The sequence below is a fragment of the Pseudochaenichthys georgianus genome, chromosome 21 (assembly GCF_902827115.2).
Source record: "Pseudochaenichthys georgianus chromosome 21, fPseGeo1.2, whole genome shotgun sequence".
In the NCBI taxonomy this organism is placed as follows: Eukaryota; Metazoa; Chordata; class Actinopteri; order Perciformes; family Channichthyidae; genus Pseudochaenichthys; species Pseudochaenichthys georgianus.
The window spans coordinates 32,279,809-32,296,623 of record NC_047523.1 but is presented as its reverse complement, the minus strand read 5'-3'; the positions used below and the strand labels follow the sequence as shown (position 1 = coordinate 32,296,623).

Sequence of the window (16,815 nt, the reverse complement as noted above, 5' to 3'; positions counted from 1 at the left end):
ATCAAATAAAGGCAATAACTTAAAATGACAGAACTATATCTGCTACCATTCAGCAGTGACTTGAAACTAGCGTGCGTTAAATAATCCATCATAACACACAATTCACCACCTGCATTCATTGTCATATTTCTGTTCGAACCTGTGATGCAGCTGCACACAAGGACTGGTGTCTTTGTTTTCGCACAGAAGGACGCTCAAATGACCCTGAATCGAGTCAGCTGCAGAACAATACACTTTATAATGAAAAAATAAAGGTTTTCTTTTCTCAATGTACAAGTTTGCAGGTTTTCTTTGGTCTCATGGCTTGAATTTAGACAGCATGGCTGGTAATGCATTGAGGCATGGGACAAGCAATCAATATTAAACTGCAGTACAACAGCCTTGGTGCCGATACTGAAGTATGTTGTAATGATAACCATTCATTGTTTTGTGTCACGGAAATGGTTGAGATAAAAGCACTTAAAACAGCACTTAATAAATAGTATTACTTCTGTTGCTGAACTATGAGTTCCCCATGTCAGGGATGTGTGTTCCCTCCGCATTCACACACATGGTGTATACTAGAGGACACACCTGCTTTGTGCATGATGTAGGCAGTTCCATTGTTACTGAGCACAATATGGCATATTATAAGTTATCCTGTTTTCAATTGCTTGCTATTGCATTTCCACGACAACATCATTTAATAAAATATAATAAAAAGTGTCAGAAATGAAGGAATAACAATAATTCAAACAAGCTTTAAGTACCTGCACGATTGTACACCAGCTAAACAAATGGAAGCCAGCGGGTGCTTAGTAGGCAGCACATCAATCTCTGGAAAATGGTTGGTTTAGTGTACGCAATTTGGAGTTAATGGCCTAAAACATGCAAAACCATTGGTATCCTGTTTTAATATTTTCCAGTGAATGTCTCTACATCTGCTATTAATTCCTCATTAGCCTCATGTCATGTGAAATCAATTCCAGCTCACTTGCTGTCGCTTTCCTGGATCCTCTCTTCGTCCAAGTCCTCTATAAACTTCTCTCCCTTCATCCAGTAGATGAGCGGGCTGACGTCCCCGCTGTAGCCGAAAAACGCCCGGCAGGTCAGGTTCAGAGCATTTCCTGCGAAGACAAGGAGATGATAGGCTGTCATGCTTGATGGCTTTTTAAAAAGGTGTGTGTTTCATGCGTACGAATCAAAAAAGATAGAACCATATCATATCTGCACCTTCAAAGTGAGAGACATCGACAGAGACATTCTGTCGGTGAAATGTGGCATTCACGATCATTTGTAATGTGTGTATCAATCACATTTATAGCACACACACACACACACACACACACACACACACACACACACACACACACACACACACACACACACACACACACACACACACACACACACACACACACACACACACACACACACACACACACACACACACACACACACACACACACACACACACACACACACCAGCACACCACACCACACACACCACACCACACACACACACACACACACCCACACACACACACACACACCACACACACATCACACACACACACACACACACACCACATACACACACAAACACACCACACACACACACACACACACACACACACACACACACACCACATGTAAATATCCTTGCAAAACCCATGGGGACTGTGCAGCTGTGATTAGAACAAGAAGTCTTGTATTCAACAAGTCAAGAACAACTTGAAATGTTTTGATTTGCTCACGTCACTAGTATGCAAACACAGTAAGGTATACTGATCTGAACGTAAACATGAATGAACACACGAGGGCACTCAAGAGCTTCCCAACCCCCCTCATGCACTCTGTGGCATCAGAGGAAAGAAAGAAAAGAGAAGTGAGAGGAGGCTGAGAATGATGTTATTTTATTTAGAGCTGCTGCTGAGTATGAACAAAGGTCAGGAGTCAACAACTGCAGTTTGCTGAGAGATGATATGTGGAAGTGATTGTTACTGGGGAAGAGACAGGGCCTTCTTCTGTAAATTGATGGATGATCTGTTGGGTTCAACAGGAAGGGCAACATCCAGATGGAAGAAAGAGACACCTTTTGCCCCAAATCCAGAAAAGTTTCTCTTTACTTTTTGTGGTTTGAGACATATTGCGCTCACTTTCAGGTCCATATCTGTATGTAGTGTCTCTACTGGGACACGTCTCCACGCTTTAATGTTCAAAAAGCTCCTTATTTTTCTCATACTGCCTGTGCTCTTTTCACCCTCTGTCTGAAACCAGAGCCCAGTCTGCTCTGATTGGTTAGCTGGACGACTTTTTTGTGATTCGTCAACAAGCGGTTTTATGATGTTTGGCCCCTTAACCTGTCGTGCACTGTACAATGTGTTGGGTCGCTAGGCAATAGAAGCACAAGTGTTACATAGTGATGTCACAGAAGTAAACAAAGTAGTCCAATGGAGGCGTTTCCGGCAGGGGGGAGAGAAACTCCCACTGGAGGAAACTTTAGGATTTGAGCTTTTGCAGACCGTTGACATGCACACAAAAACCTATTTAACAAGAACGGCCAAACCCCGAAAAGCACAACAAGGCCTCTTTAAAGGAAACGAATGCGCTGGTGGTGACGTGGTATGTAACGCTGGTGGGGGCTGATTACAGGTTGCATCGAGACACGACCTTCAGTGTCCATGAACTCGGCATGTATTAGGCTGCTTAGCGTGTTGCTTTGCATTCCTCTGAAGTGGCTTTCTCAGAAGGCCTGCGGCGCAGCAATCACATGCGGCTGCCTCTCAGGGCACCGCACATCAACATGTAAACACACATGAGGGAGGCTCATCGTGCAGCACCTGCTGCAAACTGGGGAGCGCTGGCGCTGTGTCTGGCTGCGAGGCATGTGATTGGAGTAAACACCGGGAACAAAGGCATGGCAGGGATGGAGGTGAAGGAGATGCTTTTCACTGTTTCACAGCAGGATTGATGAGCAGGAGTGCAAAGTAAACGGTACTGGTATGGGGCATGTATTCATTAATCCTTCTTAGCATGTGACAGCACCATGCACAGCTCCCCACAGTCTACTGCAGGGGATACAAGGCCACTTACAGCCCCTACATATACCTATGATTCAGTCAAATCCTCTCTAATATTGTCGTGACAAGTATTCATTGCAAGACTGTTCTATTGCATTGAACATTTCCCCTTGAAGATGATGTTGAGCCTTAGTCACCTCCCACAACTCCTTTCTCTCAGATGCTCTCGCTGTGACCAGTGGACATATGTCTCAGAGCAAAGCAGGCACGCTTCTTTGTTGTATCTGTTTGAACTAAGGGCCTGCATCTTCTGTGCTCCATCTGCCCACACCCCACAGCTTCAAAAGATTTCAGTAGGTCACTCGCCGCACAAGGAAAGTTTTAAGGCGTGCAGCAAAGGAGGATGGGAGGACGCACAGGAATGAACCGACGCCACTGTCTTCAAGAGCAGCGGCTGACATTTTCAAAGTTCAACAGCCGCTCTCTGCTTGGTATTTGTGCACAGCCGCGCTCGACAAAGGCTACACTCGGCACCTACACAATAGGAACCTCCTGCGTGTGATGACACACATACAAAGGTTAAGGGGCAGCGGTATTCAACTGCAAAGTCATATGTGTAGTGGACATTAAAAATAACTACACTGCAAAGTATAGATTGTACATCTGCGTGTGTCTTTGTGTGAGATTGATTCAGCATTTCCCTTTTGTATCAGTTTGTAAATCCCCTCATGCTGTTAGTTTACCCCACAGATCAATTGCAAACCAAGAATGTCATGCTGTCGGGAGCCGCTGCCTGCAGAGGAAGCCTCCGCTGAGCTCCCTGGGAATCACAGGAAACTGTTGAAGGACTCATGCTGTTTTATTCTAATCCAAGTGCAGCACTCCCCAAAACTCACTCACAGCCACGTTTCGTACTTTTTCTACAAACCCCAGTGGGCTTGCTTCGCCCGCATTATCACCATCATGCTCCCGGATTCAGTATGAAAGCTGGTTGCAAGACTGTTGCCATCATTTAAAAAAACGTGTCTCCCCTAAAAGGATTAGTTAAACTAGAGTGGCACACACATATTTATTTTCTTATTTTAAGCACAAAACCAACACATTACAACGCAAGAATGGCCATTTTTACACACAGGTGAGGCTCAAACACTTTGTTTTATAATAGGGTTACTGTTTATCAACTGCCGTGCAAGTCATTTTAGATTTGTAGCTCTGATAAGATAATCTAATACGTTTTACAAGTATTATTTTTAACACAAAGAGGTGCATTAGTAGCCGTTTTGGAGATATCTCTCACATAAAACAATCTTCATCTTGTCATTGATCTGTAGATGTTTAAATATCTATTTCTCTAAGACCTCCGTTAAGAGTGAAAGCCTATTCTTGGAATAAAGCGATGAAGAATGAAGGAGAAGAGATTTCCAACCAACATACTGTAGACGAGGGGTCTTTAATAGAGAAAGTTACGGTTACATTATTGAAGAAGAAGAAGAAGAAGAAGAAGAAGAAGAAGAAGAAGAAGAAGAAGAAGAAGAAGAAGAAGAAGAAGATTATTCAACTTATTGTCATTACGTAGTACAGGTACTATGTAACAAAATGGTTTTCTACAAATAAACCTTGATTTAAAGTTATTTTGCCAAACTGCGTCACCACGTCATCCGCCTACACTACACCTTCGTACAGTACAATATAAACATCCTTTCTTTTTATTAGTCCAAAAACATCAATTTGAACAACGCAGAGGTAATTTACCAAGGCCCTATTATATCCCCCCCCAACACATTGTACGTGATTTGCTAAGGGGCGGGACATCTCTAAGCAGTTGACCAATCACAACAGAGCCGGCTGAATAACCAATCAGAGCAGACGGGGCTCTGGTTTCAGACAGTGCAGCACAGGCAGTATGAGAACAATAAAGACCTTGTTGAACATTTCGGCATGGAAGCATTTCACAGTAGAGACACAGAATGCTAACATGAACCTGAAAATGAGCATATGATGTCCTCTTTAATGTAAGACCTAAACATTATATACATCATGCGTCGACAGCTCCAGTTTCAGTTGACGAGGAGGAAGGGTTAAAATGTGTTTGCAGTGCTGTTGACAAAAAGAGGACACATATTAGCCCTGATTAGTATCTGGCAGGGCTCTGCCATTAGCCTCTGAGCCAGCAAACAACTAGGATGTCAAGCCGCTTGAAGTTTGAGCAGATGGTGGGAAGACTATTAACCAGGACTGAAACAATGAGGTGAATCACTTGCACACTATCAAGTTAAAGAGGAGGAGAAGCAGCTTTTTAAATCTGTTCTCTCCTGCTGTCAAACCCACCAGCAGGGTCGTTATTATGATCCATTATTATGCCAGATTGTAACCCTTGGTATATCACAAGAAGGGTGTGTGTGTTGACTTTAACTGATCTTGAGGGTTAATTATTACCAAGATGTTATTGTTTCTAAATGGGTATGGGCACACAGACAGACCCCAGACCAGGCTGCAATCAGTGCTAATGATGTGAGCGTGTGTGTGTGTGTGTGTGTGTGTGCATCCATGACCACCATAAAAGAAGAAACACATACACCTTTAAAAACCTGGGTGATTGAAGGGCTTACCAATTAATTTAGAAAAAAAGTACGTGTCACATAAGAGGATGACGGAGGTAGAGGAAAGTTCAATTATGACCCCGGGCTTCGGAGACACAAACCAAAAGAGAAAGATGTGCTCCAGCACTATATTCACATACGAGTGAGGCTTGCTTCACCCTGTTAGGATCACTTATGTTGGAGGCTGCAGTAATAGTTACATGTTTTCATAACATGTAATAGTAACATTCTTTCATTTGCTAGCTACTCTAAAATAATGGGAACATTACAAGTTTCATGGCTTTTTTCTTCTAAACAGTAGTTATTTTCTGAACGCATCATCCTCTTGACAAGCCTACAGTATATCCACCAAAAAGGGCCAGGTGGAAACTCAAATAACCCGTTCTGTAGTCAGCACAATACCACGTGAAACAACAACTCAACTAAATGTCAAAGTGTTTATAAAACACCCTATACAGCAGGGGTTCTCAAAGTTTTGATGAGTGAGGGCCAATTGAGGTACCCAATATTGGATTGAGGGCCGCCCAAGAAAAACGGAACACAAAATAATTCCAAAACAAATCCTTTCTTTATTGTACTAACCAATTACCGCAACTCGCGAGATGCCTAGTTGCCATGCAACCAGTAGTCTAGCAAACTTTCCACAAGCTGTCATTCATAATTTAGGAAAGACAACCCAGGGGGCGCAGTTTTACCATTCTTAAATTCCATTCTAATTCTTACTAGATACAACCATGGAGGATTAAAATATAACGCATGCATTTCAGCGTGTCACATTAACTATCGCGGGCCGCCAGAAACATTTCCGAGGGCCGCCATTGGCCCGCGGGCCGCACTTTGAGAACCCCTGCTTTACAGTCACTGTGATGTTTGCAGTGCGAATGCTACACTCGCTGCGTCCAACAGTAATTCAACGATTTAATCTGCGTACATACTGTATGACACTACTAATTATTAAGCTGTTAAGCATCTGGAGGGTTAGGGAGATTGTGCGTAGACGGCTCTGCTAAAGATTCTTCCCTAGTTTAGGTTATATGTTCTGTGTTTATTTTGATAGTCTCGTCTACCCTCATGTGTCTAAAGTACGTTTCCTGCCTTGTCTGTTTTCCCGCTGTCTAAATTGTCTTCACCTGGTGTTGTCTGTCTAGTATATATAGTTCTCGCCTTCCCCTGTCTCGTTGCCAGATTTGTCCTTAGAGTTATCGCCCATAGAGAGTTAGGTTAAGCAAGTCGTTTTTTGATAGTATAGGTTAGACAGTTTATTGAGTGTTTGTTTTGTTACTTTATGTATTCAGTGTGTTGTTACCGGATTACATTAAAACACGTTATTTTGATACTTTGTTTGTCTCTGCATCGTGCATTTAATGTCACGCCTTTGTACAGCCTTAACAGAGATTTAATCCAACACTGACGATATGTTACTGTTAGAGAGAAACATATCAGAATGAGCCACCTTTTAAAAATATATATATTTGTAGGATTGCAACCAACGAATACATGTTCAAGTTTATATATGAAATAGTATGTGTTGTTTTACATACAAAGGATATATTAATGGATATAACCTAAATGTAGTTGTTTTGCTATCCTCATGGTGGTTTTGTCATGATAATCCTTGCTACAAATATATATTTGGACATCCTCATTAACAATAGAAAGAAAACAAATGTGGAAAACATGCCTTCAATACACTGTTAGCAAAACAAGCCTTGGCATAATATGATTTCACAGACTGCCAGCAATACAGGTGTACATCTACATTGATAGGCATCTCCTTGGCCCTCTCTCTGAGGAGAATGTGCGACCACTCTTTTGGTCAAAACCCAAACATTCGAGTCCATCACCGTGTCATTTTTAGACGTTCACAAATAAATGTGCCATTTCAAGACTTGGCAAGATGTGGTGTGAAAAAGATCCCCCGCTGCCTGAATGTGCGCCTTGCACAGCACAAGAGCGTGATTAAGTGTTTCCATGAGTGTGTGTCTCTGTGTGTGTGCACGTCTTTGTGTTGGAGGTGTGGAATACATCCATGTAATCGGAGTGATTGACATCCTCCACGCGGCTGAGAGTTGGTCACGGCGCCTGATGGAAATTAGACTTGAGATCCACCCTTTCTCTTATTCCTGGTCCTGAACTAGCCACATACTGAATACTTGGAGAGGAGGATAGCATCATTTGTTAGGATACATCTTAAAAGTAGGATGCACAGGGGAGTCTAAATGGCATAGAAACTCAAATTCCCATCACCATTGTAATCTAGCCTCTTCAAAAACACCTTTCTCAGAGTAGGCTTCTTTCATTGGCCTCTGAGGAAATCTGAAATAAGAGTTTTCATATTTTACAGTAAGACAATTGGGTACACAATTCGAATTTGTCTGGAACCTCCTAATGCTTTTTTAAATTCTATGGGTTATCAATGGGTTTTAATAGTTGTTTATTTAAAACAATTGACCAAATCATGTCCGATACACATTTTGTGTCAAGAATAGATTCAAATGTATTAGCTCATTCTTCGTTTGGGAGAATGAACAGTCCAATTTGTTTAACGGAAAGTTCTATATCAGCTATTTGTTGTTTTGGCTGCTGGAAATCCGACAAAGCAGAAAAATCAGCTTACAAACGTGTCTTGTTTCCAGGCAAATGTATTCTTGTACTGGCTATTAAACCTCATGCATTTGAAAAAGAACTTTATTCAAAAGTTAACCCTGCTCTGTCCAAAGGTAAACTAAATCGACCAGCACCTCCAAAGTTCGCTATTACAGATCGTATGTAACTTGATTTTCTGGCACAGTGACTTCCTGGGAGTCACACGGTATAGTTAGCAGGCAGGAAATGCACAATTGTTTTTATCAAGGCAGTAAATAATTAATCTAAGGTGTTCATTGAGGTCCACAGGTGAAGATTGTGTTGTGACTTTTCAGGTTGATGTCACATAAGGATATAATCACTTCGTGCTGAACCATATAAAACACCACTATTGAAAAAGAAACATACATACATACGTTTTCTTCATTGGACATCTCCATGAATGAATGTACAATATGAACGAATGAGGGAATGAGACATCGAATGGTAGTCCCATTTAGGGAGACTCTAAAATGATGTGCGCTACAGCCGGGTCATGCATTTGATTTCCATCAACCCTTGCTGCGTGTTTAGCTGATTTCACAGTATTTGGGATGATTAGGCTTCACAGAGCGGGCACTCTGATTCAGACAGAGGAATACTTTCCGAGCCAGAAGAGAGGAAAACAATCCGTGCACAGAAAACACTCTGCAGATGCTGTCCAAATTCAGCACAGATGCACACAGTGAGATTGACAGATACGCCGACAGAACGGGCAGATGAGTGAACAGACAGGCAGACAAAAATCCAAACAATAAAACCATGCGCACACAAACACCATTATCGACAAACAGACACACACACACACACACACGCACGCACGCACGTCAATGTCATTTTTGTCTTTCTGTCTCACATCGTTCTGAATAGACTGCATTGAAAAGGCCCGTTGTCTTTCTCATGCCATTGCTCGGAGCACAGATAGATTTTACATTTTCTTTGTGTGTGACAGCAACCGCCATATTTTATTTGAATGCGCAACAATCTGGGCCGCTTTCTGAATAAGTCAGAGTGATGTTTCATAACACACGTCTTCATAACAGCCCCATGTTCTCGTCTGGCACGAGAAGCTACCCCACGAACGCTGTTGTCTTCACCCTGAAGAGCACTTTGTACATTTGTTTGATGTTCTCGCTGCGTGCAGGTGGGATGAGAGGCAGAGGGAGTTGGAGTTCCCACGTGAACCAAGAAAGCTGAGGTGTTGGTATTTTATCTTATTTAGTTTCCTCACACATTGCACATGAGCTTCCTAATTCATTTGAGCTGATACTACTACATCAGCTACTTTGAAGAAGACATGTTATGCTCATTTTCAGGTTCATATTTGCATGTTGCGCCTCTACTGTGACATAATTATGCTTTAATGTTCAACAAGGTGTTTATTTTTCTCATACTGCCTGTGCTGCAGAGCCTTTGTATGAAAACCAGAGCTCAGTCTGCTCTGATTGGTTAGCTGGTTGGCTCTGTTGTGATTGGTCAACCACTTGGAGATGCCCCGCCCCTTAGCACATCAAACTATAGTTTGACCGAATAATATCCAAGAAGCATAACATGTGGTAGATGTTGGGATTCACGGGATGCATTGAAATGTATATAGGTTGCTCAGTTCACATTGAACAAATGTAATTTGAAATAAGTCTACAATTACAAATCCATCACTTCCTCACCCAAAATCATTACCATGGTTACCAAGGGAACCAGCTACGTGTTTCCCATCCACACACTTAGCGAAATGCAAAAACAACATGCTTTGAATTGAATTTAGTCCAATGGATTTTCCACTTCTTTATTAAAGCGTGTTCTGATTATACAGTATGTCCACTGGAGATTGAAAGTGTTCTCTTGTGGTTGTGTAATCACTCAGAGTGTTGGGCCGTGCTGATTGGCTGCCACACTGGTTGTGATGTGAAAAGATTTTTGCCCATATGTGCATGTCTCAAACTCACAGTGCAGCAGACGAATGGGATAACAGTTGAAGTGACAATCTCTCAACATACTGTACATCAATCTGTACAGTATGTTGAAGCCACCATTATTGAGCTTCCTTTAACAATAATTGACCAAACTATTCATTGAGAGGGTCATCAGATTATGAGGTATTGTCAATTGTTTAAGATTGATTTTTGCACCAAACAAACTAGTTTCACTTGACATATATTTCTCAACAAAGACGATGTTGTCTACACGGTTGTGATGTTATATTATTTTGAAGGTCTGTTTTGTATTGATTATTTTATCAGTTTAAAGATGACTTTTGTTCAATCCATATAATGCCATTCAAACCTTTATCTGAGGGGGGAAATCACAACGCTTTCTTTCACACCAAACAGAGGTATTCTGTAGCGACTGTTGTTTTAGTTTCAGTATTTTAAGCTTTAAATAAATGGCCAAGCAGAAAGCGCTCAAACATTCATATGTGTGTGACTGAAAAAATGGATTGAGGGAGAGAGAGATTGTGTTTGAGAAGACTTCCCGTGGATATCTCTGCAGGAGAATATCTGATATACAAGTCCTGTCACTCAGGACTCTTCCCCCACAAGGTGTGAAACAAGCGTGGAAAAGTGAACATAGCACCGTGTAACCCTTTTTCGGCACCGTGGAGGATAAGAAAGCGAACAAGACAAGCAATAAATAGACACATGTGGCCTTGTACAATAAAACTCAGATGTATTTCAGACTATTGTGTGTCTGCTCAATGTAGCATCTGCACGGTTAAAAATGCATGGATCACTGTGAAGAAAGCCCCGAGTGCATCTTGCATATGAAACATACATGTTCTGTATGCTCTGTACTGTAAACTACATGCAGCCTCAAATTCACCTCTCAATCATACAGGAGCCCACTTTCAAACATATGCCCACGTTCCAGTGAAGGGCAGGAGACTGAGAGGAATTGGGGGGAGATGCATAAAATGAGCGTAGAAAACAATGTTTATTTAGCATCGACAACATCCCCTAGAGATTTCATGTAATACTCATTTCAACCCCTGTCGCTCTGATCCCTCTTCTCCATCCAAAGAACCACACAGGTGTGTTTACTGCTTTCTGGAGTGGGATGCCGGGTTGAGAAAAGTCCAAATCTGTCTGTCATCATCCCCCTTTCTTTAGCTGCCAGCAGGTTACCATGACGACGCCTTGCTGTGCTGGGTAGGAGCAGCTCTGCATACTCCGCCAGGACCAGAAAATACAGTAAAGACAGGTGCTGCAACACATCAGGACCTCTGAGGCTTTGTGCCGAGGGCAAGCAGCAATCGAGCGTCGACTCTAATTGGGGGACAAGCCAAAACAAAATACCAGGTGCACACGAGCGGAACATTCTGGTTTCTATCAAGCGGCTCGGTGAAACCTTTTTAGAACAGCTATACCTGCTGCACGTAAAGATGTGGCATTGCATACAGCAGTGAGCCGATGTGGAACAATGGCGATAGGCTGAACTGATTACTTTTTACTCTGCATTGCGGAGAAGTGCAGGTCGGCGAGAGGTGGGGGAATTGGAGCACATTGGAGGGTTTGGGCGGAATATGTGGGGGCACGAGTAAGGGCAATAAGAAAACAATAAGAAAGCGTTGGGGACCACCCTCTCCTCCACCTCGGTCTGTTCTAATATCGTCCCTTCTCCAGAGACAAGCCTTTAATTACCATTACATGCCTGAGAGCTTTTAACAGAGGAGAATCCTGCTTCTTCGCCTCTTCTCCCCGCTTGTTCTGTGGCCCCCGACGATCCATCAGGGAAAAGTCAGCCTTTAATTAGCGGTAAAAATGAAAGCCTTTGTGAGCAGGTAGTTGGTGCCCTTGCTTTCATCTCCCCTTTCCTCTGCTAATCGTCCCGTTTTGATGACATAATAGGCGCTCTGTCCGAGGCAGCGGAAGACTGAGGCCCATTATACCATGAGACGCACCGCGGGGGATTACGGGATGATGTGTTGATGAACTAAATAAGCGCTCCTTTATCTTTCTAGCAATTTCCTACCGACTGAGGGATCAGCGTCGCATCAAGTGCTGCTTCCTAAAACCCCCCGCAGTGTCCACATCCCATGACGGTTTGACATCACGGCAGCAGAGATACAATTCCTCAACACCCCGAGCTCAACCACGTTGTGAATCCTCGCCTCTCTAACCGGTCTGCGCCCTGACACACTGTACATCACTTCAGACATTTAGGAGCTAATGTGTCTTGTTCTCTGACAAAGTGTCTGTCGCACGCGTCTCCTCATCGCTCCAGGCTCCACATCCCTCCTTTCTTTTTTACGCCAGAGGGTGGAGGGACAACTCCCCCCCCCCCCCCCCCCCCCGCTGTGGATTTTCTTTTTGGTCAAATTGAGACCAAAGAGAATGTAACATTCCCTCAGTAACACTGTGAGTCTTCTTTCCAACCACTGCCTTTGAAGTGCAGTCAGAGAGCCAGGGGCCAAATTGCCACTCACCGAGAAAATGTATTAAAAATTCAAAAGTATGTCAATACATGTGATGAGGAAAATGACAACGTAAAGGAAAAATAAAGAGAACAAGAACAGTAGGGATGTAGAGACAGAGAGAAGGAGATAGAGAGTGCTGTAATTGGCTCCTATCCAGGGGGTAGGAGGCCAATTAAATGGTGTGATTTGAACACTTGACGTGGAACATGATCTTAACGAACGGAGAGAGGCCTGGCTGCAGGCGCTGACCCACTGACCAGAATACCAACTGACGCCAGACTAATTCAATCAAAGCCAGAGCTCAGTGACCACCGTCCACTAGTGGCTCACGTATAGCAGTGGACTTTACCCTGTTCACACACTCCACTGTCGACCAAGTCAACAGAGAAGTCCTGTAATCCAATACAACTTACTGCTTCCATACTAAACAATGATGCCTGTGAGGTTGAGCTTTGTGGAAGGTGTTTCAAATGAACATGATGATCACAGTAACACGGGCTTTCCTATTGGACGATGGGTCTCAATATGTTATTAAAAATAGGGAATTTTGAATCTGATGATATATTTCAAATTCACTCAAATCAGATAAAGTAAATGACGAGTCCTTCCACTGCTGAGGAGACAGGAAAGGCAACAAAATAAAAACATGAACAAAAATTAAATAAAAAGCATTTAAAAGATTCCAAAGCAATGAATACTACTTAAAATACGACTCTGAAACAAAAACAACAGAAGGTGGAACTATTAAACAGATAAGAAATATCAAAACACATTTCGAGAACTAATTGATGATTGGCAGTTATTTTTAGTTGACCATTCTGTTGCTACTAGCAACAACTCCTTAACAATTCAACTGATGGACCCTGTTTACACTCGGGTAATTGGAAAACAACAAATGGGTTTAAAGGTTATCAGCTCATTGCATAAGTGTTATCAGTGGTGATCCGACCGAAGATGTGGGTCAGAAGGGGCAACGTGTGGTTTTAATAATCTCTATATCACACGGTTGACCGGGAACCAAGGAATACAGGAAGTCTTCAGGTTTTCTTTTTCAAAAGATGTTTTTCAAAGATTTTATAATTACGTTTTTTTCCCACAGTCTCAGCTGCTGTTGCTATGGAGATAAAACCAGTCAGAGGAAGCAAAATCAAATCAGTATATTGTCGGATCTTTACCTTTCATTCGCTGTAAGGGTGCTTCATTTTAAGCTCTCTGTTAAGTTATTGTTGGCTTAATTGTGATACGAGTATGTATTTAATACATGTATTATCGCATTGTACTTCTTAGTGCTGTGGTATGCCGCCTGCTGCTCCTGAGCCCCTCTGCAGTGGCTCCCTGTAGTTTTGACACAAAATAACGTCGAAATAAATAACAGTTTTTTTGCTGCAGTGGATAATTGTGTTAAGGTGATACTGTGACATACAAATAGTATCAATATTTGCTCAGCTAATATGTGTCACATCCTTCTCCATCTATGTCCTGGCGCCTTGCGGGGGAGGCATATCCTACGTTTTGGACCCCAGGGCTTTCGGGTTAAAGAGTTTGATTCTGGGCGTAGAGACTCCTTGGCTTTTACCGAATACTACGCTTACCTTTACGGCAGTGTTTCTCAAACTTTTTCATACCAAGGACCACTTAACCAAAAACACTCGCGGACCACCTAACTCCACAAATATCCCAAAACACATCGTTTTTCTAGAACAGATTATAAATCGCCTGAAAATGGTACAAACAAGTGGCAACATGTGTGACGAAGGTGTTGCCCTGGGCTTTATCACGCAATAGAAAGCTCGTTCCATTGCGGAGATATTCCCGCGAGAGTGCGGAAAACTTAAATGTATTTATTTATTTCAAATGTGAAATGTTACCAATATACTCACTGGCCACTAGGGGGCGGTCACGGACCACACTTTGAGAAGCACTGCTTTACGGGTATCTAGGTTCACTATATTTACACAAAATAAACTTCATAAGCTGAGTTGTCAAATATGTTTAGAGCTCTATACAAATGTTATTTTGGTGGCAAAATGGCTCTTTTGATAGTAAAGGTCGCTGACCCCTGTCTTATGGTAATTATCAGTGTTTTAAACTTCTTATTTGACTGTTTATTTATTTCACGAAGAATCCTTTCTTCCCGTTGTTTTCTTATTTACAGTCACTAGCAGTGAATGTGTTCTGTTTTCGCAGTTTGCAGTTCTCACACAAACTTTCCAAGGCCAACTTCTGTGCTCACCTTTTATTGAAAGTGTTGTTGGCTAGTGACAATAGAAGAGTCGATGTTGTAGCAAGAGGTCAGAGATGCATTGTGTTTCTGAGCTTCAGTGATTCACAGTATAATGAGAAGCAGCATTTTAAAATCATGCCGCAGCAGCAGTGGAACAAAAGGACGGTGTTTGCAGTGGGAAGCTCGTGCGTAAATGTCATTGTGGAGCAATATGTTTCTGAAAGATCATCCATGCATGTTCCGACTATAATTAAAACAGCTTAAATAAAGCACACATGCTAATAACTGTGAGATTGGAATGATTAACGCTTTGAAAGCATGTCATTGCTGAGGTTTTGGTTTCAAATCCCTACATTCGTAACAATAGGGAGAGAGAAATACAGTTTCACATTCAAACTACATTCATTTAGACCGAAAGATATTCATGCCCTAATTTAAAAACATGAAGGTACATTATACTAATTTACAGTTTAATAGCAACAAGACTTTCTCATGCCGTTCGTACCTAAATGTAATAATCTTATGCAGAAATTGTGATTTTTTTTCTTTTTGCACACCCTCTGGAGCTTTCCACAGACCTCTGGCTTTACGCTCATACCTCGTCTTGAGAATAGTAGATCTAAGGAATTCATTTACTATTTCTCTTTCATCTCCTTTCTCCATGCAAGAGATCACATATCTTCACTTCCTGAACACAGAGACCCTCTCAATCTGTTTCTTTATCCTCCAGATATGTCGCTACTCCACTTTGCAGCTCACCTTTTTTCCCTGGTAGCTATCTCGCTATTTCAACCAACCAAAGCTCCGGCTTATCTTTTCGAACATCACTCCAAACCCCCTTGGCCTATTTATTTGTTATCATCACCTACCTGCCTTCCCTTCCCTTGCCTTTCCAGCACATCCCTCTCCACACACATACATTTCAGCCCTCTGCATTTCTATAGCACAAAGGGATGCCCACCCCTCTAAACCCCTACACCTCTGCCTCTTATCGCTCCTCCAGCACCCATTCCTAGCTCTCACCCTCTGGTCTTTAACCTGACCCTCAAATCTCAACACGCCACTTCAGCTTCGACATACAAAGAAGTCTGGCTACCCCTCCTCCGCCTCTTTATTTATTTTTTATTTTCGTCCAACACTGCTCCCTTCACACTCCTTCCTTGTCATCTCCCCTGTTTCAATTTTAGTTTTCCATCCATCACACATCCCCTAAAGCCAGCTCACCGAGAGCGTGTCCGGTGAATCCAGGCCTCCTGAGTGTGGGTGCTGCATATGGAGCACCAGCCGCAGGAGGGTAAGTGTTGATACATCTAAATCAAGGCTGACAAATGACTTGTGGGCTGGAGACACTGGGACAGGGCGCGGGGGAAAACAGAAATGTTTACACACTAATGGCGCATTTCCACTGCAGCGGGTAGCCCCGTTTAAGCGTCCTGGACCGTCCTCAAGCGGCCAGGCCAGTTTTTGGTGGCATTTCCATATAGCCTAGTACCGGCTAGCGGGTACTTTTTCCCTCTTTTTCCGGCCCCATAAAATCGTGGTTCTATCAGACCAGGCCAGGGCTGTGACGTCAACACTCGACTGCTGATTGGTCAGAGAGAATCGTCACAAGATCGCGCGCGAGATCATCCCTCGCGTCACATATATATCAAGAAGCAAGCTTGCAGCATTTTGTAAACGGAGGAGCTACAAAAATGGCAACGTCGAAGAAAAGCACACCGTGGTCGACCGAGGAGGTGACGACGTTCCTACATCTCATTGGGGATGATAAAATCCAGCGGGAGCTCGACGGAACAACGCGAAATGTGAAAGTGTTCCAGGATGTCTCTGCACAGATGTCCGAGCGCGGATTTTCGAGGACTTTCCTGCGATGTAGGGAAAACGGAACGGCTTTACTGGAGTCCCTGCAAGGTACGCTCACTTCTAACAAAGACGTCTATTTTATCCTTA

At 42.8% G+C, this 16,815-nt stretch overlaps 1 protein-coding gene across 3 annotated transcripts in view; it reads right to left on the bottom strand.

The window, feature by feature from the left end:
- Window positions 1-16,815, bottom strand: part of il1rapl1a (interleukin 1 receptor accessory protein-like 1a) — a 202,297-nt gene that overhangs the window by 14,216 nt on the left and 171,266 nt on the right. For all 3 annotated transcript variants that reach the window (XM_034110537.1, XM_034110539.1, XM_034110538.1), the window contains exon 7: window positions 974-1,106. In XM_034110537.1, the coding sequence (XP_033966428.1) occupies window positions 974-1,106 (133 nt within the window). The remainder of the gene's footprint in view (window positions 1-973; window positions 1,107-16,815) is intronic.